Source organism: Pundamilia nyererei, unplaced genomic scaffold (assembly GCF_000239375.1).
Source record: "Pundamilia nyererei isolate P.nyererei 1_Seehausen unplaced genomic scaffold, PunNye1.0 scaffold00023, whole genome shotgun sequence".
In the NCBI taxonomy this organism is placed as follows: Eukaryota; Metazoa; Chordata; class Actinopteri; order Cichliformes; family Cichlidae; genus Pundamilia; species Pundamilia nyererei.
Window position 1 is genome coordinate 4,104,740 of NW_005187424.1, and position 27,007 is coordinate 4,131,746.

Here is a 27,007-nt window from a genome sequence, read left to right on the forward strand (position 1 = left end):
CAGTGAGGCAGCACTGGGCCTGAAGGGCACTTTTCAGCCTGGCCAGACACACTCAGGCCTTGCTGCTTGGCTGCGCAACATGGGTCACCGCCTTACATTAGGAGGACCCTGCCAAAGTCAGCCAAGCGGAGCCCTGCAACATACCTGAAAATGAATGAACAAAGTCGCTGTGCCTACTGCAACAAAACAAGCATGTCTGACTGGGAAGTCAGTTTCTGATATCAAAATGAAATATTAATGACATCAGAAAGGTGTTTTTCATAATGCGTCTCATCAGTAGATGGATTTTTCTAGTCGTAAATCTTTATGCACATTATCTATCTAATATTTATAACAAATGAGAAGGCTGGCCAATAGTTTTGATTGGTGCCCCTTATCTTGGCACAGCATGGAGATGAAATGGTCTCCATGGGGCCAGCTGGGGCTCTTGTTGAGGTCAGAAGGAGAGGCTAAAGCAGACCTCTTATTATTTATTTGGAGTTCAGGCTCTATCCATCACTGCGGGTCCTCAGAGTCTCCCTAGTTGTAAGGCAGCAACCTCATCTTCCAGCTTCTCCACTGAATCCCACTCTTACAGTCCAATGATAGACGTTTCACGAGAGGCACCTCAAGGTGGGGCTAAATGGTCTTACAGTATATTCCCAATCATGTCGCGTAGGCGGAGTCTGACTCTCATGCTCTTTGCTATGTTGCTGCCTGCCCAGCTTCTACTATAGCTTACATGACAAAAGCAAGGGGATGGAGTGAGTGAAATAAACCTACACTTCGTGTTTCACACAGCCACTTTTTGGGGGGTAATTTAGCAGGGAGAGGGGGGTTTGGATCTCTGCGCGACATTACAAGAAAACGCGCATGTTTAGTAGTAGAAAGCAGCTGCCTGTCTCTTTTACGCATATCCTACTCCAGTGAAGGCAGCAGCAGTTCAGATCAGATTTCACATTCAACCCCGACCAGCTGAGAGAGGGAGAGAGAGACAGCCAGAGAGCAGGAGGGCTCGTTTCTCCGCTTTCGTCTCCGAAACCCCCTTTTTTCCTGAGCGCCACTGACCGTTCCAGCGAGGAAAAACCCGGGTGTGCGGCGCAGTTATCGGGATTTTTTTATTTTTATTTTTTACCTCCCTCCCTCCTTTTTTTCTTTTATGTATTTTTGCAGGATTTCAGCAGCGAGAGTACCACAGAGAATTAGATAAGAGGGGAGAAAAAGAAGAAGAAGAGATGGACGAGCAGCCGAGGTTGATGCACTCTCACACGGGGGTAGGCATGGCAGGGCACCCCGGCCTGCCGCAGCATATGCAAGAAGGCACCGGAGGAACGGACGGTGACGGAAGAAAGCAGGACATTGGAGACATTTTACAGCAAATTATGACCATCACGGATCAAAGTCTGGATGAAGCCCAAGCCAGGTAAAGGACACACGCTGGTTCGCTGTCAAGAGACGGCGGCGGCAAAGTAGATTAAAAAAAAAAAAAAAATTAAAAGATGGTGAAATTAAAAATAAAGAAACAAATTCTAAATATATGCGCGGACATTTTCAAATTTCCTAAGCGCTACGGCGAAGAGGAAAGTAGAAACGTAAAGGCGGTGCGTTTCTGTGCAAAAGCCGACACAACCGATTTTGCTCCAATTAAAATAACTCGACAGCCGCGCTTCAGCAGAAAATTAAAGTGTGTGAATATGGCGTTTATTGCCAACGTGTCGCCCACTGAGGGTATTTTTGAAACACTTTTACTTTAGCGCAGTCAAGCTGCTTTTATTAGTGCACTCAGATAAAGCTCATCATTTATTTCTAAATATGAAATGGAGTAAGCGAGTAACAGCCCGCGCTGTCTCTGGAGTGTTGTGCAGTTCACAGCAAATGCAGAGCAACTTTCTTACTTGTGATACATAATTCAGGATTTCACCCATCTTGTGTGTTCCGCCTTAAATTCAGCGAAGATGAAGTTATGCATTAAAAAAAATCTTTGTTTTTGTTTTGTTTGTTTTTTAAATTGATGAACTATAATGATATAATTTTATTTTCTTAGTGTAAATATTGGAGCGCACATAAAGGTAACTATCAAAGGGTTTATAGCACATGTGTACACATACAGCTGTTAATAATTTACTTTTTTCCCCTGTGATTGCTCTGCAGCGTTTAACTGCTAAATTAGTTAAATCGGTAGTTTCTAATCAGTAATTTAACACAGGATAAAATCTATGCTTTTCCTTGCTGTGGTTTGCTCATAAAGCCACTTTTCTGTTTCAGGAAACACGCTCTGAACTGTCACAGAATGAAGCCAGCTCTTTTCAATGTCTTGTGTGAAATCAAAGAAAAAACAGGTATGTTCATACTAATTTCGCAGGAGTGTGTACCACTGCTCTGTCGCTGCCTCCAAATATCCTCACGCAGGTGAAGGGAATTCAAAAGTGCACACACTGTATTATTAAGTAGCTGAAAAACCCACAGAGGCACAGTACCTGCTCTCCTTATCACCAGAGTCTAATTTGCTATTGAGGCTCAAATTCACGTTGGAAGGCTCGATTCAGTCACAACACAATTCACCATATAAATTTCAGTGACATGTAAGACATGTGTTTCCTCATGTAGCGCCAAAGTCTGCGTGTTTTAGCGGTTTCACAATAGGAACTGTGGACAATTACCTCCAACAGTCCTTATCAATTATTGTGTCAAAATATGAATGAGGTTCTTTTTTGATGCTATTGTGGAATAATAGAGAGTATTGAGCAAAAATTGTCACAAGCACGTTGATGTCTCCCCTTGTGAGTTAACTGTCAAGTCTGCTGAATACGTCTCTTTCTATTATGTATTGTGTCTCTCTATTAAAGCAGTTGTGAGAGAGCATGTCAGCAGAATAATTGCTAGGAGAGAAATAACGTAACATAGGAGGCGTAAGTCATGTTTCCAAATCATTCTCCCTGTGACATTTTTGAAATTGGCACAGAGAGAATTCAGTGCACTTCAGCTTGATAGCGTGCACCTCGTCTTTTATTTCCTTGTCTTTACACCGATGTGCTTTAGGACTCTTGCAAACTTACATCGTTGAGATACCGAGTTGCCAAAACCATGGCAGCAAGAGCCAGGGTTTCTGTGTTTCCCACTCATTAGTACATGACATCAAATGGAAGGGGGGGGGGAGAAGATATTGTTTCATTGTCTCCAAAGTTGCACTTGCTTATACTTGACCTTTGTGGTAGCGGTGATTGGTGCTGTTTGTGTTGTTTCTCGTGTGTGTGATCCCACCCTCGCTTGGTGCTTTCATGGATGTTTTCATTGAGGCTTTCATTGAAGATCACCTCGCTGCTCACCCCCCCCACAAGCGTGGCAGTTTATCTTGAATCGGCCACTGCCTCAGGAGAGAGCAGGGGGGCCTTTTGAAGCCTGCTGGCTCACTCTCAGTTTTGTTGTCTTGGTAGGTTTTATCGAAGGGGAGTGACACAGTTATGCATAGTGTTTTACTCCCTGGCGCTTCTCGGAGTTCATCTAAAGTTCGGCTCTTCTGAGAGTACAAAGTAACTTGGACCCCTTCCTGCCTGCACTCCTTTTTGTTTTCGCTTTCAGCTGGTAACCTATAAATACAAGGTGCAGCATAAGTGCTGGAGATCTGGTGCCTGTCGTGTTATTGTAGTTTTTTTCATTTTATCCAGTCAGCTTTGTTCTAGTTTAGAAAGAAACATTTATGCAGTTTCTACTAATTCGGATACACTTTAAATGCCACAGTAGAAATAAAGCTCAGAGATTACTACAGCAAAGAGTAACTGTGCATTTCTCCTTTCTCACACCTCAGCTGTGCAGTCAAGTTTAGTGTAAATAAAGTATGGAGTGTGAAAAACACTTCCTTCCATGTAACACATCAAGTCACTGACAGATTAGGCGCCATTATGCAAAGGTTGTGCCCGCTCTTTTGACTTAATCCTTTCAATAATATTTGCCTTTCTTGATGAGACCAGCAGTGTGCATTTGTACACGATGAGCGATATTATGAATGAATATTTCTTGGGTCAGTTTTTGAATTTCAGCTGTAAAAGGCTTCTCTGCTGTGTTGTGAAAAAGTCGTAGCTTGTTGCTCCATCTAGTGGTTTTCCCTTCTTTTGAAATCGAATTAAAGTAGTGGAATTACTGAGTGTTTAATATCTTTTTTATTGTAATGTAATTTAAGTTGAGAATTTTTTTTAATGTACATTTACACAAATCTGAGGCTATGCTGGCAAAACAAAGTAGCTGAATTGGCTTTTATGTTCAAAGGTGCTTCAATGTTTACTGTAAAGTGTAAATTTGGTTCTTTTTACTACATTTTTTGGCACACCTTTTTGCTTAGATGTTCTTCACATTTCAATATTGAAATTACTACTAAATCAGTATGAGCCACTTTTAAATATTTCAGCGCGCAGCTTTAGCAACTGCTCGGAGCTGCAAGTGTGCGGCTGTAACTTTGTCCTCAGTAACCATCAGAGTGCAGAGACAGTGTGTATCCACAGAGCTGCTGTTTGCTTGTGTATATTTTCCATCCCTGGAGCCGCTGACAGCACCTGCAGGACACAATGCCAGTGCTGATCTAGGGCCTGAACTTGTGACCTGCTCTGTGTATTTTTACTGGGAAGAAGTGAGCGATGGCCAACAGAAATATTGTGCAGTATAAACAAGCACAATAGAACACCGACACCAGGGAGGAAAAAGAGGAGGAAGGAACACTTTATTTAAACCAGTGTTTTTAGTTGGCTTTTTTTCTTCCTTTTTTGACAGGCAGCGGCTCTGACTTTACCCAGATTCATTCCGGGCATATTTGGGCTGTCTATTTTACTTCAAAGGAATGCTGTTTTCCTGATGCTGTGTGTGTGTGTGCGCGCATGTGCAGCATCATACATTAATAAGAGGAGACGAAGCATAAAATATATAGAGCATATTAATTATATGACTGTATTTATCTCAAATGTGGAGCAAAGGTAAAAGCAGCACAGCTTCTCTGTGTTAGTGCTCATCCTAGCTGTACCGCTGAGCTCTTGTAGTTTCACATAGATACTTTCCAAAAATATGTCATAACAGTTGGACTCCACTGCCATTGGACGATATAACCTTTACCTCTCACTAACCGATTTCTTTAAATTAACAGGCTGTCAAAGGTGAATATATCAAGTGAGCTATTTATTTGTCTAATAATGTATCTTTATCACAGGTATTTGTAAGGTGCGCTGTTTTTTTCTTGGGCTTCTCCTTTACTTTTTTATGATTGATGAAAATGCCTCTTTAGATAAGCAAAGGCTTGACAAACTGATTTGGAAAATGAGCCGCCTTGACCTCTGTAAACACTTCATCAACATCGTAAATCTCTGGCAGTGTCAAACAAAACCACTCCTTGACTGAGCTGCTCAGTAAATGCGCTGCGCTGACTCGCTGTTTAATTTTTTTCCTCTCAACCTCAACAAAAGGCCAGCTTTCTCGTGGCCCGTGTTTGTGTAGTGTAAGGTTTCAAGCCTAGGGGATCCTCCATTTATAAAAATGACTAGCCGAGTGATGTAATGTTATTTTTTGAAGGGTGAAAATAGGGTGTTTTATAGAGGGCAGCCGAGCAGTGTTTGACAGGATGAAATGAGCCAGAGGTCTGATTATGGAAGGTGCGTGGAAGCCTACACTACATTGACTTGTCAGACCATTCAGATGCTTGGCATCTGCCTATTTGTATTAGAGGCTGAACTCGGCTCAGCTCTGCACGTCACTGGCGAAACGCTTTGAAGCAGCCTTCGAGGTGATCGGGTATGATGTAACCTTTAAAACGTGATACAGCTGGTGCAGTGCTGAAACCGCTGGTCAATACTTAAAAATTGGTAAGATGACAGAAAATCTATCACCGCTGGCATTGATATGTGATCAATCACCTTTAAAGCAACAATACAAGTATGTCCGACGTGAGGATCCATTTATAAAAGGAATATCTTTTGCTTTTTTGCCACTAAATGGCTTTTGTTATTGACTGTTTTTATTAATGAATTGGTTAGCTTTGTGACTTATTAGAAATCAGTGACTTAATGCAGTTTCATGGGATCAGTCAAAAAGTATTCAATTTACTGTCATTTAAGAACAAGAAAAGGAGTAAATTCTCCCAATGCGAGGAAACAGAGTTGTCGATTTATTGTTTTTTTATGCTCAAACAATTACTTTAAACAGGTCTCGACACATTTCCATCGGCCGATTAATCAAATAATTGACGAGTCTTTGCAGTTTGCCGCAAAAGAGAGATCTGAACACATCATCTTGAAAAAAATCTGGAAAATTGTGATCACATTTGAGTCCACTAAATGAAGCAATTGACAGATCAATCACAATTAAATTGTTTATGAACTGTTTTCTTGAATATGTACCTGACTGATAAACTGACGGTTTGGTCTATTACATGTTAGAAGGTTGTTAAAAAAAAGGAGTTAGCTGAAGGCTCTGTTTTCAGGTTACCAAACTGATACACATGGACTTGATATATGAAATAGCCACATTACAGCAGCAATTAAGCGTTTGTAGGGCTTGTTGGGAGTCACTGCAAGTGCAAAGCAGCAGGTAGTAACAGTACACATTACCTTCCGCGTACTGTATTACATGTCGAGGTGGATGTCACGGGGCCGTGCCTCCCCTCTCGTGATCGTCTCCCGGTGGACGCAGATACGTGCAGCCTTTGTCTCCCTCTTATCCTTCCTCCCCCGTGCTGATACAGCAGCATCCAGCAGGAGAGAAATGCCAAGCTCGCCGCCACAGCTGTTTCCCCAATCGCTCTGCTTAATCATCCACTGAGAGAGAGGAAGAGCTGAAGTCTAATTCTGCTCTGAGGATGTCGACGACTGGGGAAAATGTGTTTTGATTAACCAACATAAGGCAGACTTTTTTTTTTCGGTGCTGCATTTGATGCAGAATCGTAATCACAGAATCATCAGCGAGTGACAGCATTGTAAATGGCGAGCTAATACCATTACAGTATAGAACAATGTGGTTACATTATACATTATGCAAATTGTCAGTCGCCTAATTGATACATGTTAATCATATTAAGGAGCTTAATTATAGGAATCTTAGTGTGCTGCGATTTGGTAATTAACACTGACATCACACGTACAAGGAAAGTGATCTATTTTTTTCCAGGACACATTTCTCTTCTCATCCTTGTGAAAAGGAAGCAGCAGCTCTACATCGTTTTTATATTTTAGAATTTCCTGAACTGATGAATGATTTTCTTCCTCTCTGCTGAAGGCTACTGGAATGCAGTTTGTAGAAAAAATTACATTTAGCTCCCAGCAGCTCTGCCAGTGTGGAGATTACAGACTGAAGGCGAGATCCAAGCAGACTTGTAAAAGAGCGCGGGCCTCAATCTTTTACCTGAATGTCGACTCCTGCGCCTAAATATCACTGTTCTGCCATTTACCTCGATCAAGGCTCTCTTTGCAATCTCAGTCCCTGCAGGTTTGCTCTGCCTTTTTTTATACTGGCCTCCTTAATATGTTACGAATTTAATCAAGTCTACAAATTTGTTATGCACGTTAAATTGAACATGCAATGGCACATTCGAATGTGGTTGCCATACCAACCCCCCAGGAGTTCATTTTCCATAATGTAGTGTTTGGAATCTCATTTCCTCCACTCTCCCCTGCTGCTACTTGCAGACGCCACCTCCAGGCTTCCACTGTATGTTCGCCACGAAGGAGGCTCGACTGCCACAGCTTTCAAACACTGGAGGGAGGGAGAAAAGAAGGAGAGAGGGAGAGAGAGGCCTCTCTCCACGTAGTGGAAATGACACAAATTAATATACACTACTTAAACCAGACCAAGATTAATGGTTCCCTTTCGCTGCAGCTTAGTCCCACTGTCAGTTGCCGGGTGCTCGTTGGACAAAATCAACACTAATCAACATTTATTCCACTTTTGCCCTGGGCTCTCAGGAGTCTGGCAGGACTGCCTGCCCCCCCTCCCTTACCTCCTCTCTTCCCTCCCAGCAATCCACCCCTCCCTCCGTCCGTCTCGCTACGCTTTTCACCTCTCATCCAGCTCCTCCATACATCACCCTCCTCACACCGCTCGGCTCCTCAGAGAGGAGTGCGCCCCCTCCTATCAGGCCACATTAGAGTCATGATAGATTTTCTCTTTTCATTTGCATCTGATATTTAACACAGCAAAGCAGTTGCTCTGTCACTTTACAGTACAAGCGTATGAGCGCGTGCACGCGGGCTCTTGTACGCGTGTGTCTTTTTGAAGCAGTTGGTAATCTTATCTGCACTCAGTCACCACTGCATTATGGGAAACAGGATATTCATTCACTGCTCAGTCAGGAGTGTGTATGTGTGCACGTTTCAAGTTGTGTATTTATACAGCACTTCATTTGCTGGAAAGTAGTATTTTAGATTTCCCACCACCAGTAAACTGAACTCCGAGGTGTCACGTGTGCATTTTCCGAGTATCCATTCAGCTTATCGTGCGCGTCGTAAATTTCCCTTTGATTTCAGTGACTGGCACTCGGATCTGCTGACTCTTCTTTCAGCTCCACCATCAGCCTCGCACAGCAACAATAAGTGTCCCGTGAAGGCTCATAATTGGCCGAGCTAATGCAGGTCACAATTCCACTGATGCTGCACGACTCTTTGTCATTCCACCAGCTATGATAAAAACACGCTCACAGGGGCGATTAATAAGAAATATGAATAAAATTAAACAGCATCTATATCCTGACTGTAACTATGGGGCAAACATGGAAAACATTATATCTTGACTGAGGCTCATGCTGCTGCAACTTAAGGAAATTTTAATGTTTTCCTTCTTGTGATTCCGATGCTTTGGTACATATTAGTATTTATTCATGCAGAGTGATTTTTCCACTGGAAGTTTTGAGGACAGACAAAGTAATTCAACCAAAGGAAGGAAATAATGAGGAGAACTACATCTGGATGATGTAACGATTCACCATCATTAAATTTTAGAGACTGTTAAAATTGTTGAAAATTATTACATGATCCGATAGTGTTATGGATATTTCTGGTTAATCCATCAGCAGTAAACCGAGCACTTAAAAATTCCAGTTTAAAAATAATTCCTGACATTACTTCCTGATATCTGGATATATAGGACTAATGTTAATTTAGCTGATGTGGTTGTCAGATGCTGTACCTCGAGCACTTCCAGGTCGTATAACATAACATTTTTAGATTTGACACAATACCTGTAGATGGAAAAATCTTAAATATACAAAGTCATGCAAGTAAGTTTGTTTCCATAGTTGTAAAACACAACAGCCTACTAGTAATATTAGCATGCCACTATAGATGCACCCACTGCTGTTTAGATTTCTAAAAGTCTGATTTCCTCATTCCATTTTTTCCCCAAATCCTGTTCATTACGTTGTAATTACAAATTCAAAACATGAGTTGGCGGTAGGATTGCTGTCAGTGTTGGAGCTAATAAACATTAAAGAAGAGTAAGGCAAAAGAGAAAGAAAAGAGAAGACCTCAGAACCAGTTAACTGATTGGCAGTCATGAAGATGAGGAAAGAGGAAATGCTACACTGCCAGATTACTGACTTTACAGAGTTAGCATCATGAGAAAGCAAGTTTGGAGACATTATCCAAATCAGTTCCCAACTGGAGTGATTCCAATTAGTGCCTGGGAGATGTGACATAGGTTAATATGATCACCAGAGAATCATTTATATCTGAAGCTGATTGGCCAGTTTTTAACCATGAGTTGTCAGCTGTGAAAGAATTATTTCTTTATGATAAGTTTCTTTAAGTTTCAAATGTATAACAAAAACAAAAAAGACAGATGGGAAAAAATAGACCTTGGCGTTGGATATTGGTTAAGCTTATTTCAAAGATTGACATCAGCCCAGAATTTCTCAGTTGGTCCTTATTTGTCACTCAAGTAAGGTGCTGAAACACCCCCCACCCCCTCCCTTCCTCCCTCCCTCCCTCAGATCTACAGTCCTCTTTTGTGTGCGTTGTTTTCACAACCATTTGGATTTTCATTCATCCAGCTATTGTCTTACCCACTTGTTCCTATTTAGGGAGCTGGATGTGCTGGATCTATTCCCAGCAGGCATTGGGTGGGAGCCAAGGAAACACACTCAGTGGGTGAACAGTCCATCACAGCAGTTCAGATTTTATTAATGTCCAGTAATCTGAGGTGGAACCCCTACTGCGACAGTCTCAGATTTAGAATCTGCGTGTCGCTTTATCCCCCCCTGAAGATGAAATTGTGCAAACAGCTGATGCCTCTTTTCCTCTTTTCCTACTTTGCCAAGATATTCAGCGCAGTGTTGTCCATCTTGTAGGACTGCACGGCCAGAGGCATTGTCATGGAACCAACTGGCCTCATTGAAGTGACACCTAGTGCTTTGTCAGCTTTGTGTCTCAGGTGCCAACCTGCGCTTCCCAAAATAAACTGTCATGCAATGTGGCAGGACAGAAAAATGTAGAAGGAGCATGTTGGGGCCCTGTGCCCCCCTGAAAGGAAACAAATGTTCCATAGCAGAAATGTATTGTGGCTTTGGATGCCTTCCCAGCACCGACACCAGCGACGTGGAGGGAAACTTAAAGCGTGGAGTGTGATTGTCTGCAGCATCAGCAGGGGGTCGCAGCAGGTGGGAACGTAGAAGTAAAACGTGAAGTTTCTCTGCATTGACATAGCTTTTTAATTGCAATTATTTCAACTTATTTCATTTCACTGTGGACCTGTTAGAGTTTGACAGCTCTTTGTTACTTGCAGACATCCTCTTCCAGAAATAGCTTATGCTTACTGTAGTTAGCTGCTCTTCCTGTTTTTATAAATGGTCTGTCATTTTCTCTCTGCGGTGCAACATCACACCAGGGAAGTGAGCGGAGGATGTGTTCTTGGTTGAAGTCACTTTCAGACTGGTGTCAGGAGGCTGGAAAGGGTGAGCATGCGGAAAGTCATATGCAGAGATTCCTTACCGACCTCTAAAGTGTGACCACCAGCCGTGTCTGCCCTGTTGGATTTGGCCCTGAGTGTGTGATTCCTGCTAGATCTCGCTGTGGCCAGTGTGTTCTATAGCTGCTATGACATTTTTATGACTAGTGGACTGAAGTAAAGGTGGGAGTCACAAAGGCTTGAAATGGATCTGCACCTCTATAATGAGGAACCAGCAGCTAATCATGCACACAAAGGGAAGGCTTCTGTAGGCTGACAGCGAAAAGTATAATGATGTTTCACTAAACATGGATTGCAGAGCTGGAAAGGTTGTGATGTGAACATTGTTTGAGCCAGGATTGTCTGGAGGAGGAGAAATGGGCTCATTAATACTCTACAAGGGGGTCACTGCTCCATCCAAGCGAGACAATAAGCACTTCTGTTAAAGCCGTGCACCTACTGAGCTCTGAAATGTTACATTTGTATGTTAAAAATTGTTTTTCAGTACAAAAAAAACACAAAAGATTTTTCTAAAATTCAAAGTACAACTAATTCTCGAGGCTAATATTTGAATTTTACAGGAAGTCAGCATAAAAGACGTTTTTTATTTCTAATAAAACTAAAGCAGTTTGCTAAATCACGTTCGTTTTATTACACTGTCACTGTGACAGCTACACGACTTGACAAATGTAATAAATTTTAATTGATTGAACAGTCCATGGTATAAAACTGAAGATGGATTCATTTTTTACACTTTTTGTTTTAAATAAATATACCAAATAAATCATTTCTAAATGAGATTTCATCCACATTTATCCTGTTGCTCCATCATACCTTTAGCTGTGATGCTAACGTTGCCAAAGGAATATGAAACGTGAATGTGCTTTATGTAATTCCAATACTAATGTCATGTTTTAGTTGGGTTTTCTTTACCAAGGAATTCAGAATGGTGTTTAGTGTCTACTGTTTTTACAAGATACAAGAAGCATAACTGGAAAATGCTACAAAACTAGCTAAAATAAGCTATCTGACAGACTCTGTTGGTAACTTAATAAGAGGAAGTATTTTAATGTTGCAATTTGTCTTGTACAAAGTTACATTTTACAAAGTGATCCTGAAGTTAGACCGCTGACAGACCTCTTGGAAAACATCAGGTGCAGGGGTCATTGCAGTTTCCATTAGCCTATGATAATCCTACTAACCAATTTTAAAAGAAGAAGAAGAAGAAAAAAAATCCAACCAGTGACAAATCATTTTTGGATTAATTTCTTATTTATTCTAGCAGTATTATTGCACCGTTATTCCAACATTACACCTTTTTTAATTATACAATTAATCAGCCAAATAAAAAAAACATCAGGATAATAATTGATAATCAACATAATCATTAGCTGTATTTCTAACAGCCAACTGGCCGACCTGTCATTGCTCTTCTAGCTGATAAATCCGCTCTGCTCCTGCCTCCGCTGTAAAGAGATTGTGTTGATAAGTTAATATTCCGACAACAGAGATGAGATAAAGAGGTTTAAGGAGTTTGGAGGATAGTGTAACCTTGATAAAACGCTCATCTCAGTGACACTGATTTTCACCATCCATCTTCATCTGATATGAAGTATGCAAATGGTGGCATCGGCTGGGAGTGGAGTACGGTGCTGTTAAATGGGCCATTTCAAATGTTCTTTGTACCATGCTGACTTCCAAAAAATTCACTGTCAGCCAGCTCAGCGCAGACTGAAATCTTTTTGGAGACACTTTTCCACCTTTATCTTATATCTTCTTCTATTTCTTCCCACTTCCATCCGCCTCGCCCTCTTTTTTTTCTTCCCTTCTCCAGCTTTCCCTTCCCCTCTCCTTGCGTGCCATACAAATTAGGTAGGCACTGACAGTGTCAGAATGGCTACTCATGAAATATTAACAGCTTGTAGAGAATTTTACATTGCTACATTTCTCTTCATTTTTAACTGTGTCAGCACAGGCTGTGGAACATTTATTTGTGTGAGTTCAGGAAGGCTATTACCCTAACAGCTTTTTTTTCTCCAATGTTGTAGATGATATTCATCAACCCTCTTTCCAAATTCATGCAGTCTATCTCACCTCAAATATTTTTGCCTTGCAAATGGAAGTGATTCGATTGTGTTTATTTGTACCTACCGCATCCTGGATACGTGATCTTTGGGTACAAGAGCTTCGATGTAAGAAGCTGTTTATTGCCTTATGAAGCTGGTAATTATCTCCTTATGGGTAAAATAAGAAAAACACTATGGATTAGACAACATATGGAAGCCTGTTAAAATGTCTGCATGGAAGGTAAACCTTGGACTGACTGTGATAAACAATGAGTCCAATTATAAGTTGTTGAGGATCAGTATTACCGAGCGTTAAAGAGAATCTAAAAGAGGTGCCATGCTTCTCTTGTTTGCCTTTAAGACGGTTGATTTTGCTTTTATTTATTTTTTTTATCTCTACTGGTCTCCAAGCGCCTTCAGCTCAGTGGGCGGGGTTGGCCTCTCTCTTTCTGCCTTTTTGTTGGATGGCCTCTATAAAGATGGAGCTGTCAATCATCTGCAGGCTTCCCAGTGCTGAGAGGCAGCATCAGCTCTCTGTGAGAGACTGGAACAATGACTTTTGTTGTCACACATGTGCATTTCTGTGGAGCGGTCTGTGGACAGCGTTTTGCTCTTTAATTAAATTCATTCTTTCAGTCTGGAAGGAGTCAAACAGATGAGAGTCTAAATAATTGAACAGACCAAATACAAAGATGGACATACAAGCCATTTTGGGCTTTTTTTGACAGCTTATTACAACTTGGGCAACCGTTTCTCCTAGAAATCACGTTGCTGCCCACAAAGCACCAGATGTCTTTGGATGTTGTTTTCTGGTTAGCCAGTTGTTCCCTTTAAAAGCACGTCCATTTAAATCTAAAAATGAAGATTTAGTAGACGCCCACATCACACCTAGCCATTGTCTGGCTTAAATCATGTATCTTTTTTTGATGCAACACTTGATTGACGTTTTATTTGGTTGCGAAACGACTGTGATTAAACAGCCACACAACATTTACTCCTCATACACAGAGTAGCATTACAGATGGCAGCATTTTTATTTTTAAATATAAAGACTTGCTTTGCTGGTTACATCTGCATGCAATGTTATGGATTTCATGGTGTTACAGCTTATTCTGTGTTGTATGGTGAGGTTATCTATCCTCTGGACAGTCTAAACGTATTGTTGCTACATGCTAGTGCAGCATGGTGATGAATGGTGTCTCACAGCAAACCCACTGGCTGCTTTAACCTTGGTCACTGGTTAACCAAATCCCACATTGTTTAGACATCCAGTAAAATCGTCTTCCCAGGTTTTTGGCGAGTGGTGCATAAATGGTTCGGTTAAATTTAGAAGCATAGCATCATTTTTAGATGTATATAGTGATGGAGTCGATTCAAGGGTATATTTTTTCTTCTATCACTATTTGTGGTGTTTTGTTCTATAGAATTTCTATGAGAAAGGTTTGACTTCGATTTCACTTTAGTCTAAAAAATAAATATCCCAATACCAAAATACAGCTAATTGTGGCTAATGTAGAGGTTTGTCTATATAGCAGGAATTGACTGTGGAATAATTGCTTATTATATAAAGAAAAGACATGTTGGAATGCTTCAAAAGTTTTATTTTAAATCGTCATTGTCTCATTATTAGTGTATTTTGCATTTTGTCGTAACTCTATTCTTTAAAATAAATGAATAAAATGATAAAATCCCGAGAGTAGTTTCCTATTTTAGCTAATCTAACGAATTTAAAAATCAGGGCTGTAATACAGAACAGTTACTATTGATAAAAATCAGTTTTACACTGATTTATTATACTGGTCATCGAACTTGGAGTCAGACAACATGTGAAAACTGTGGCATAGTCCGCTAGTATTAATAGGACAGAGTGATGTGACTCACTGTAAAAGACAACAAAAAGGTAAATCAGATTCAGGTGTAAATATTGCTTCTATCATAGTTTTGTTACTTTGAAAAATAAATGGAGGAAAATTAGTTAATGAGGTGTGTCCTCCTCTCTTATTATATGTGGCTGGGGCTTCCTCTCCTCCTGACTAATGATGATGTGTGGCACAGGTAGCTGTCAGCAAGGCATGATTAATTAAAAGAAAAACTAGGCCGATTTGTCATATCGTTCTAACTGTGGTCAGAGAGCAAGGCGACTTGCGCTGCTGCTGCCTTCCCACCCGCCACTGTACCTTGACTTCTAGAGCTTGTTGAGTTCTGCAACTGTTTGTGAGAAGTCTCATCAGCTCCAGGGGAGTTTTTATCAGCGTCTCTCTGCTTAGACTGTCTCAACACAAACCCGATAACAATTAGGAGGCGTCTGCTTTGGAATGGAGCTCAGATACATAACCGTGCCAAGCGAGGCTGACATAACGAACAGATCCAGCACAGAGGAGAGCACTCCTTTGTTGAGTTTGAAGTCTCAGAGAAGCACGGATCCTTTGCCACTAACACAGCTAAAGCCGCATTTGATGTTCAGCGTTTGTGTTTTAGAGGCTCATCCATGCAACATTGATTACCAGCGCTGAGATTCCAGCATTGCTTTCAGTGCACACTGACTGAAGCTTCTCAGCTGCCTCTCACTGCAGGCCCAGCAAAGAGAGCAGGAGTCTTGTTTGTGTTGGACTGCAGTGTTGCTCCCAGCGTGCAGCCTGGCCCTTGTCAGCGGCCCTGTCATATCTGTCTCGGGCCTGTCCCGGCAGCCAACCAAGGCTCCCACGTCACAAAGGCGGGCTCATCCTGGGAGAGACAGGTGTCAGCAACTTCCCCCCTCCGTACCCCCCCCCCCCCACCTTCACCTCTCCCCCCCCCACACACACACATTTGTCGAGGCAGATGCCTGCTGCAACAGAGCCTTATATTTGAAGCTGAGCAGCTTGGAAAGAAGGGTCATCTGTGCCACCCATTCACAGTCGCCATATCGCAAGAGACCGCAGCTCCATCAGCTGTGTGAGAGCGCTCGTGTCAGATACGAAGCATCCACCAGAGGAGACTGTCCCGGTCCGAAAGCATTACAGACTGGGGCTGAGTCCTGACTGACTGACACACTGACTGACAGCTTTATTGTGTCCTTTGAGGAACGAGGATAAAAGACTCTTATGAAGAGGCCTTCCAAACACAGACCGCACTCGGTCGTGCTCGAAAAGAATTACTCGTTTCTTTGTATGCATTGTTGTTTCTTTGTGTAGAGTCCAGGTCTTTCAGCTGATAACACGATTTTCTTTTAATTGTCCAAAAGCAGCTATGGAGAAGTCTGACTAGCTTTGGTTTCAAAGCTTCAGGAATAGCATTCAGAATACTGTGTAACTGTACTACAGTGTAGGTTTGGGCGTTATGTTAAAATTTTCCAATCATCCACCATCGGTCCAGTATATGTACAAGTGTACAAGTACTCCCTCTGTGTGCTCACACTCTTACATATTCATTTAATGTAATAAATTAGTACAAACTGACATATTTGGCTTTATTTTTGTTCTAAATCAGAGAAAACTGGCATCCCCAAGGACCTAAATGAATGAGCTTTGCCAACTTTACATGAGCAGAGATGTGAGGGTAATATGTGTTATTTGATGATCAAGAGGGAAAACCTTAAATATATGGTAGTGTCGGTTAAAAACTACCAAGCTAGCCTAGCAGGAGCTCTGCTAGCATGTTAGCTCAGAAACTAGTAAGATACAGGAATACCTATTTCCACACTGGTGCTCTATTCCATTTAACTACTTAACTATGTGACCATGTGACGTGACCATGCAATGGCAGTTCTCCACAGGGCTATAATCACTAGTCATATATGATGAGAATCCCAGTGAGTATCTCTGTATGTTATGGGCCAATACAAAGAGAAGGAGTGTTATTCAGTTTAAGTTAATTATTTAATGTTTTGAATTTTCAAGGAGGCAAACTATTAAATTAGCAAAAATTACACAATAAAACTCATGCCAGTCATTGATGGCAGATGCAATCCTCTAATCACTAAACCTTACAGCAGTTCTTGAAAGTACAGGCTGCCGACTCATCATCACCAGAGGCGTGGCTGATGATAACAATCAAATATAAGGCGGAATAAGTCAAATAAGCTGCTACTCTAATCGTAACTCTGAGGAGAGACACTTCAGTAACGTAACTTTCACTATCATCAAGTTTTCTTTTATTTACTTTGACGTTTAACATTAGATAGCTAGCAACGTAGCGTAGTAGTCAAGCCCTGCTGGCCGTGACGTGACTGAGCCAAGTGCGCATTTCTTTTCTTATGAATCTTTGCTCAGGGCCTGTACTGTAGAGTCAGCACTGATCATGAGTCTAGTACACCTTGAACATGGCCATAAAATGACCTGTGGGTGGTGCAACTCAGAAGGCAGAGCAGGCCGCCTATCCAGGCTTCTCAAGTTTGTATGTTGAAATGTCCTTGGAAAAGATCCTGAACCTTATATTTCCCCTGGCATAAAAGTGTGTGCAATAAATAAAGCATGTAAGTGCATAAAGTACTGTGTGTGAGTCAGTGTGAATACTGAATGTGTAGTTTTAAAGCACTTTGAGGGTTGTTAAGACTGGAAAAGCATTAATAGCAGTCCATTTACCATTTAAAATTATTCTCTGGATTTTTTTAAGCTGAGAGACAAAGAGAGCAGAAAAAAAACATGGTAACGTCGCCTCATTTTAGAAGCAAATTTGTCCTTGTTCTGTTCCTGATCTACCTGCCAGTGCATGACATTTTTATTCAAAGAAGTGACATGAAATAGTGAGCGCTATCCCCGCTCTCGTGTCTTCATGCGATGCGGCCAGCATCTCTATTTTTCCCCTGCATGTGTTATTTTTGCAGTGATCTAAATTGATCCAGGGTGAAGCCAGACAAAGATTGCTGTATATTTAATGTCTTTCAGCAGCCACATTAAGAGTGCATTTGTATGGCAGTGGTGGTGGGAGGTGAAGGGGTGGGTGGGGGCTGCTGTGACATTAATAATTTAATTGCAGTCGTGTATCTGAATGCTGCAGGAGCACCAAGTGATGGATATTTTTAATGATATGAAGAGCGAAACCCTGAAAGATCAATGCAGGCAAACACACACACACACACACACACAGTATCTGTCAGTGTTAATCTAAGTGCCTGGTGAGGATGATTGTGCTCCCACACTAATATTGTTTTGGTCCATAAGCCGTCTGGTCTGATCTTGCGGGCTGAAGGTCTCCGGCCCAAATGACTCTGTCCCCTTTGCTGGTGCTGTCAGAACTGACAGTCCTCATGTTTATTTCATTTTACGTCTGGGCTGTCTCGTTTCCCTATCCTCCAATGTCATTAACGCTCTGAGCCAGGACCCTGCAGTGGCGCGCCTAATGAATTCCTCTGCGGCTCCTCACTCCCCACCTAGTTACCCCAGCTCAAGGTGTCAAATTAAAGCAGGCTGCAGAGAGAGAAAAAGAGAGAGAGAGGAAACGGTTTGAATGTGTCTGTGTGTGTTTATGTTTGTTTTAAGTTTGTTACTGAGAGAGCCTTGATTTCCTGACCACCAGAAACAAGCGAACTTTTAATCTTTTAATTAAAAATGAGCCAACAACAATAGACAAAAACACCTCTGTGACGCAGCAATGAGTTTGATGCTACAACACAAGAGCTGTGTCTGATGTCGACGTGCTGCTTTAACCTTCTTTTTGGTTTTCGATGTGTGTGATTATTAAGCCTCGCTTGATGAGGAATTGTTGCTTTTTAAGATTCGAGATCTCCGGGATAATTTGGGGAGTGAAATCGGCAGCAGTGTGGATGCCCGGGTGACTGCTAATTGTGCTTATTTAGTTGTCATTGTGATAAGCGTAACGAGGCCAGACGTGTTATTGAGCTGTGAGGCTGCAGTGGGGAAACAGATTTCTTACATTCAGCCCACATTGATAGCGCCTTCATGATGAGCATTTGTGTTTCTGGTAAATCTGCAATATCATTTGTTTCTCTCTTTTTCTTTTTACTTTATGAGTATACAAGACACATATTGAGGCAAAGCGATGCCAGTTCTCTGTCAAAGTGTGTGGGTCTATTTCCCAGTGGAGACCTTTCAGAAGTGACCACAGTGCTGCAGCCTGAGAGCCAGAGGAGCAGGCCTCCTTGTGTGGCTCACTCTCTCTCTCTCTCTGACAGCGCAGGAAGATGGAAAATGGTGTCAATCAATTCATCAGAGCAGCACGGGTGGCTGTGCAGAGAGGAGAGCTGGGGGCGTGGTAATGGCAGCATGCAGGAGGAGCGCAGCGCATGATTGTGGCTTCCTGCTGCAACTATTCCCCCTCACTGCTATAGCTGATGCTGCAGTCCCTTAATGGACTGAGTGACGGTACACCCACCGGCTACAAAAGAACCCTGTGGTGCATCCTTAGTGGATGGCGTTGTGTTGTGTCGTGGGAGTGTTTGAAGGGGCCTCCTTCACAGCATCTCCGCACGCTGCACAGTCACGACCGTGTTTTGGTCCACCTCAGCACTTAGTCCACGGCTTGTTAGGCTAAAAGAATGTGCTGCGTTAATTAAAGATGTGTAAATATGCTCGAATGGGCTGCATCTTCACATTAGAGAGATTTGCGGAATCAGCGCTGTAATATATTTTAATTAAGGATTAATTAAAAAATAATGTGGATTTTATTTTGCCTGGCAGACTGGGTTTGGGCATGATTCTGGCGTCTGCTGTGAGCTCATCAGTGGAATATTGAGCACCTCGCCGGCTCCTCAGGAGCACGGGGAGACTCTCAAGGTCTCCTGGAAACAAAAGCTCTGCCCTCTTGCCTGTTTGGAAAAAAGAAGAAAGGAAAACACACATTTACTGTGGGAGGGAGTGGCCTATGCGTTGGCTTAATTAAATTTTTTTCAACCCCCCCCCATCCTCACCCTCACCCATCGTCTTCCCTCTTTTTCGGCTGGAAGAGCAGCAGAGTGGCTCTGAGACACGGAACACTAGTTGTGCTGGCAATTATGTTAATGGGATGCTATTAGGCCATGATTCCGTATGAGCGATCGGGGAGAAGAAGAGCCCCGGCGGCAGAAAATGATAACGGAGCGTGCGCCTCGTTGATACCGCTCCAGCAGGATCATTTGCATAATGAACCCTCCCCACTAACGAGGGGTGTGGCCTCGACACTGAGCTACTTAGAGAGCTCGGGAGTCGCAGCATGAGGCGAGCCGACACTGAAAGCACAATGTGACAAAAAGATTCATGGACTTCACTAGTCGTTGGGAAAGCCATTTTGGCACGAATGTAACTGTAGCATGCAAATTCCTGTGCTCGCTCCTTCACAAACTCAGTTTACAGGCACTGCTCAGTGTGTCTTTCTACAGAGAGACATGACAATGCAGTTTCTTTGTAATGCACTCTTATTTTGAAAAATGAATGAGGCAAGTTCCATATTGCCAGCTCTTTGGTCTAATCTAGTCCTAGAGTGACTAGAATCAAAGGTGATTTTTTTCCCCCTGTGCAGCGTTGGCACATATAGCATGCTGTTATTTTCGGTACAGTCTAAAATGTCTTTGGCTTCTATAAATAGTTACAAATCAAATATTCATTACGCTGCCATTCTCAATTAATTCATGCTCTTTTTATACTTTCAACCTCTCTTTAGAGGCAACATTTTGCATTCTATGTACAGCACACACACACACACATGTATACAGATAGCGTGTGGAATATTTGGCTGTGTGATTCACTAAGCATTAAGAAGGAAACTACCTTGGGGCACCAAAGCCCTGTGGATTCCCTCAGCAGCAAAAATAAAACAAGCTGAGCTCCACTTCATTCACACTGCTAAACACACTGCATGTATAGTAGCCTTTTTAGTCTTATGTATACAGCTGAGGTTATGCACTCATGCTATTGATCCAAATAGTGACAATTTATTATTAATCTAGTAGCACAAGGTTGCATTTTTATTCATGCATTGCTCCTCTCTCTTGATGTCTTGATGTATTATTTGTGTGTCCACGCAGAGCACATATTTTCCTGAGGCACGGCCTGTCGTCTTTAGACACAGCCTCAGGATTTGATCAGAATGATCTGGAGGCCCAGGGGAAGACATTAAACACCCAGAATGCCCCTCAGGCTGCTCTCCCCTCCTCTCGTTCTCAACCTTTCATTCTCCCTTAATGAGAACTCCTCCTAATTATTTCAGTGGCTGGAGCGTGGGGACACAGCCGGAGTTAGATCCCCTGCGCTCGGACGTGACTGCTATGCTGATGAAGGCAGGGGATCAATAATTTAGGCCCTAGCCTTAATGGTGGGGTGAGAAGAAAGCGATACATCTGAGTCAGAGATTACATTTTAAAGGCACAGCCTGAGCTCCAGCCGGAGTTAACTAGAAACCCCTGAATGTGTTTGCTGTAAACAGCTGACACATTTATGTTTACTGGAATCCTTATTGCGCTTCCTCTAAAGCTAAGTCTGTGTCTAAGTGCTTGTTTACCTAGCTTTGTATCTCCTGGATTCAATTATTGCAGTCTGCACAGTCACTCTGAAAATGTCTCGCTTGCCAAACGATTTGCATTTGAAGTACATGTGGATATAATTGATTTAGAGGCATGAATATTGATAGCATCTTATTAGCTCGGTGCCCATCCCTCAAACCACTCTGTGGAGAATAATGGTCCTCTGAGCATTTTTCTGGTCATCTTGCTTTAGCGGATGCACACATAATCTTTAAGTGTACAGAGCATTGGCTCCATGAAGCCCTTCCATCTCCCTCTGGGGAGGCATCCATGCATCTTTTAAGGACTGTTCACATCAAGAAGGCCTGAGCAGAGTACCCTGCAGTCTCTCCCTCAATTATTAAAGCTGGGATTTTGATGCTCTTTCTCTAACTTAGCTTTGGAAGAAAGTGAAGGCGAGAAGGGATCCACATGCAGGGGACAGTAGCCAAACCAAACCTCACATCCCTCCTTTAGAAGGAGGAGAAAGATGGTGACAATTTTCTGTGGCAGTTTATTAGAAGATTCTTTTTCTTTTAATGGAAACTTGGAGGAGGTTTTGAAACATTCATATGGATTTCATATTGCAGACATTCCTGCTTCAAACAGAATGATTCACTGCGGCTTGCATTACAGTTTTCCAGCGCTGCGTACACTGTCACTGTGTGATAGAAAAAAGGGCTGCATCCAATTATAACAGGGGACACATTTGCTCACAGTGTTTCCTTTGATTGATGTGTGAGGGCTGTGATCGGCCCTCTAACGAAGTCCAAATGGCTCAGATTGAAACATTACTTATTGACTCAGCCTGACAAACAATAACATCGACAACAGACATCAGTGTCCTCTGTGCTCGTTGCCATAGAAGTGGTAAATATGAGCGATGAATCAACTAAGTACAAGACAAGATCTCACGTTATTCTCTTCATCACGTGTAATGTAGGAAGATTTAGTTATTGCATTCAGGAACATGGTACAGAATCCCCACTTGGCCTTGATTGGATCATTGTTTATTTTCTCCATTTAAGTGCCAAGGAAGTCATGCAGACTCCAAAAATGGTTTGGCTGATGGCAATGGCACTCCATATAAACTCCCATCTATTGTCTCTGTGAATTGCAGCTGCCTTTAACTCTGATTAAATATTGATATCCATGTGAACACTTGTGCCATATTGAGTGCTTTATTCAGAGCCACAGTCTCCCTCTGCAGTATGGAACGAGCCGGTGTCCGCTTGAGAAATAGGCCCATTGTTTCTGGGATCATTTTTGATTTATGGCGACAAAATAAAGTGTTCTGACACGGAGCTGGAATTAAGACTCGCCCGATCTCCCGCTAAGGTGTTGGAGAATTTGAATAAATGCTTCCGAGAGTGCGAGCTAACACGCGTGTTCTCAGTTTACGGCACATGTGAAGCTGCTGTGAATAGCAGCGGCTGTCGCAGTAATTTAATATTGTCTTCCACGGGCATAAATATTCTCTGGTTGGGAAAAGACAGAGGATTAGTATGGCCTAATTGATATTTGACAAGATTTATTCATTGTGATTCCACAATCAATCAAGACAACACTCTTTAAAGTGGTTTGTTACATGAAAGCCGGTCATATCTTTGATTTGCACAAGCGTGGGTCAAAGTGTGTTATACATGCTTACGAAGACTTTGGAAAGATTATGTGCACATTTGCGTCTCTTTAAGGTAGACGTGTGTCTCGTTGATGATTCTGTGCCTGAGTATAATGGCGTAAATTGTCATGAGAACTATGGAGACAAGCTTTAGTCTTAGTATTTCCTGTTTTACAAGTATATTTATATATTTAAATACATTTTCCGCACACAAATAGCACTACTTACATCAGTACAACATAATAACTTCCTATAATCGCTCTCTGTCTTTCTTTTCTTCTCATTTTTATTCCAGAATTAATTCTCAGTACATCCTGCTCAGTGTTGTAAATGTGCTGGATATAACCAAGTTGCAAGAGGCTGGGTGCAAAAACCAATCCCTATAAACTCCCATATTAATTCACAATGTTATGAAAAATGTTAACAGACAAGAAACTGATTTGACCTCTGTGGCTAATCTCACCTTTGCACAGTAACAACTGTACAGAAGCAATTTAAAAAAAAAGATAAGTCCTTCATTTAAAACATTTTAGGAGACATGGCTGCTAAACTGAAATACAAGCTAGCATAGAGAGCAGGACTCGACCGCTGTGTGCTAAACTACAGTCATTTGAATCACTCAAACACTTTTATGGAGTTATTATTTGACTTTTGACTATTTGATTATTTGAATTGTTTGACAAATGCCCCAGACATCTGTGCTCCAGTTTTGTTGAGCATGCTAGCATTAATGGGTAACTTAGCGGGCAACACCCCGCCCTCTTCTTCTGGCTCCAAAAACCAACAAGGTGATGGTGAAAATGCTAATATTTAGTCTTCAAAATGTAGCGTTACGAATGCCCATCTTTTGCAATCGGAAGACTTATGGAAGAGTTTTGGATAAAACAGAGTTGCAAGGTAAAATTAGAAATAATTAGTAAATGAAAAGATTATTTATGCTAAAAACACAGAAATTTCAGTTACTACCACTACTTTGATCTTTTTTACTGCAATACTTCCTGTTTAGCTGCTTCACATTAAAAGCCTTCCAAGGGCTCGAATAGCGTAATCCCACTCATTCCAGTAACACAGTCTGCAGAATGGGTTTTTTTTCCATCACAGTGATTGTGACTGCCATTGAAAATAATTAGTGAATGAAAATTGTTCATCTGCTGAATGGGGAAATTCCAGTTGCTTCTTCTTTGATGGATTTGTTTGTCCTGCCTAGATGCTTAAAGACTTCCAGCAGTTTAAGGAGCAAAAATCTGTTCCTTTTCTAGAAATGCGATACAGACGACCGTAGGAAGTGACCGCTGTTCAGCAGTGATTGAAAAAGAAAATGGCAAAGTAGACACGATTAGAAATGCATGACTATTGGTGAAATTAGAGCTGAGGAATGTGCATTGTTCCATACTTATCATGTGAGCCATTACAAGGCCCCGAAATTCCTCTGAACCCTAGTGTTGTTTAGCATCTGCTTTATTTGTTCAAGCTATAATTTGAGAATTGTTCATTACTGAAATCCCTGTTTTTATCTGAGAACCTACTAAACTCAACCATCAGACAAATTGCACGATAATCTGGGGACCCCATCATCTTGGATTGCATCCACAGATTAGCTTGAGGCACAGTGGCGCTCTCTCCCTCCTGTGTCTTTCATCCCACACTGCAATAGTTGCCACATACTGAGATAATGCTACTGCAAGAGGAGACATTTTCTTTCCTTCTCTCTTTCTGTTTTTCTCTCTTTGTCTTTTCTCCGAATAATAGATCTCCTGCCAGTGGAGTTTCTTTTTTCCCCCCTCTGTGTTTTGCTGATATCTCAGGGTCAACTCAATAGCTATATGAAATAGAAACATTATAGACTCTTACTTTGAGACTTTACAAGTGTGTATGTTCATGCAGTATACCACGATCCGTGTCTGAAATGCCATGCTCTTGGGAGAGGAGAGCTATCCACATATAAGAAATGAATGAGGTAATGTGCTGGGAGGTAATGGGTTTATGCAACATACTGGAACAGAGAAGCTCATTAGGAGACTGGAGCCTTTACCCCAGTGCTGCTTGCCTTTACTCCCTTTGTCATAACAGACTGGTGGAAGCCAGGGAATTCGGAGCGGGAGTGGCGGGAGGGGGGGCTGGATCCATTTTGGGAGGTGGAATTTAATATTGGGAGCCTTTGCACAGAGGCACAGGTGAGTTGCTTTATGTATGAAATGGCCTGTTTCCAAGCAGCAAACTAGCCATGTCACTTTTACTGGCAAGGAGCGCAATCAGTGAGAATGCACTCAGTATTAATACTATATAAGCAACCTACATGTCATATTAAATGTGCAAAAAAGGTCGATGGAAATAGTGATTGAAATCAAAATCTTAAAAATAACTGCTTAGAAAAAGCTGGAGCTGAGTGCTTAGTGCAAATCAAAATGTGTCTGTAGTACTAAACTCCTTCCACAAGCAAATCTCACCACTTGGCAGCCATATTGAAACCCCCTCTGAGCACCTATTTTGGCAGTTATTTTGAAACATTATCTGCAATAAGTGTAATTTCAGTGGGCACCCAGGCATAAACACTGCATGTGTAGTTTCACCAGTCCAAAAAAACCAGTTAAAAGTATGCTGCCTTACTAACAGAACAAGGTTACAACAGAAGAACAATAGAAGAAGTTTGACCTGAAATACAAACAATTAGTTTAGGGCGAGCGATGAATTATCATCAGTTACATTTGCTGTGTGGGTGTCAACTGATTATTAGAACATGTTAAAATAGTGTAACCAACAACAACAAAGGACATGAGAAGTTAAGCCAACAGGGGAATGCCTTAACTTAGTCTTTTTAAATAATATAATTTTAGTTGTTGGTAGTTTCAAGTGTTATGAAACTACCAACTATGGAAAGGCTTTTAAGGATTTTAATTGCATTCACTTTTGAGGGCATTTTTCACTATTTTGTGCTATTTTGCAAACCAGATTATGCCAAGCAAACATTTTATTGCAATTCAAAAAATAAAGATTCACTTTAGAACCTCTTGAGACAAATCCCTTAAAATCGAGAAGCTAGAATTAGGCAGTTTTTGGCACTTTCACTTAAATGTAATTTAATGATTGCATGATTTTTAAAATACTTCCCAGTTTTTGTCAGTTGGCTCATCTGTAACAGAGTTATTGTTTCAGTGTGTATAATTTGAAACTTATACTGAATACTGCACGGGCTCCCTTAAAGTAGTTTCCATTCAGTATTAATGGCCAGTTCATTTTAAAAGGTTTAAAACATAGTCTCAGATATCTGTTGTGATATTGCGAAATTTGTTCATTTAACTGCAGCTGTAAACTTCACAGCCTGGATTTTAAAAGTGAGCAGATGCACTGCTACAGAAATAGTCTCTTTGCTTTGATGAGGATTTTGTTGTACAGCGAGTGTAATGTTTTGTTGGTAGCTGCACACAACACGACAGGAAAATTCAAGTCTGGGCTTTGTGCCATCCACAACGTTATCACACATCAGTGGACAGCACATCAGCTGATGGAAGTGTGTGCACACTTTGCTCAGTGCTGGTGTCTGCATTATAACTCAGCGGATAACATGCTTCGATCATGTTTGGTTTGGATGATTGAGATGTAGTTGAGAGGGGGGGTGTGTGTCTCTGGCTAGGGTGGTAGGATTTGTTTGGCAGGCAAGCATCACCAGGTTTCTGGCCTCCGTGGAGGCAGAGTTTCCGGTCTATTTCCAGCACAGCGTGTTCATTCTAGGTGACTGGGGGTGGGGGGATTGGGGGAGTGTGTGTGTGTCATTAAAGGCCCGTCCTCTGCCTCTACCCAAGTGTGAAATGCTGCGCCTTGGAGATGCTGGTCTGCTTTTGTTTGTTCGACCACTTCAACTCAGAGATCCTGGGCAGAAGGTTATCGCTGCTTTTAGAGGTCAAAAACATGCTGCGCTGCTTCAATCCAGCCTTTCTTATATAGATATATATAAGATTTAAGATAAGCGACCAACCGAGCCCATATCCTTATCACATATCATTGATTTTTGCTTTTTTCTCA

The 27,007-nt window shown here is 41.7% G+C and overlaps 1 protein-coding gene across 3 annotated transcripts in view; it reads left to right on the forward strand.

Moving 5' to 3' along the window:
- Window positions 1–694: 694 nt before the first annotated feature.
- LOC102201673 (pre-B-cell leukemia transcription factor 1) overlaps window positions 695–27,007 on the forward strand; it is a 63,270-nt gene continuing 36,957 nt past the window's right edge. For all 3 annotated transcript variants that reach the window (XM_005727249.1, XM_005727250.1, XM_005727251.1), the window contains exons 1-2: window positions 695–1,402; window positions 2,245–2,318. In XM_005727249.1, coding sequence (XP_005727306.1) covers window positions 1,215–1,402; window positions 2,245–2,318 — 262 coding nt within the window. In that variant the 5' untranslated portion in view covers window positions 695–1,214. The remainder of the gene's footprint in view (window positions 1,403–2,244; window positions 2,319–27,007) is intronic.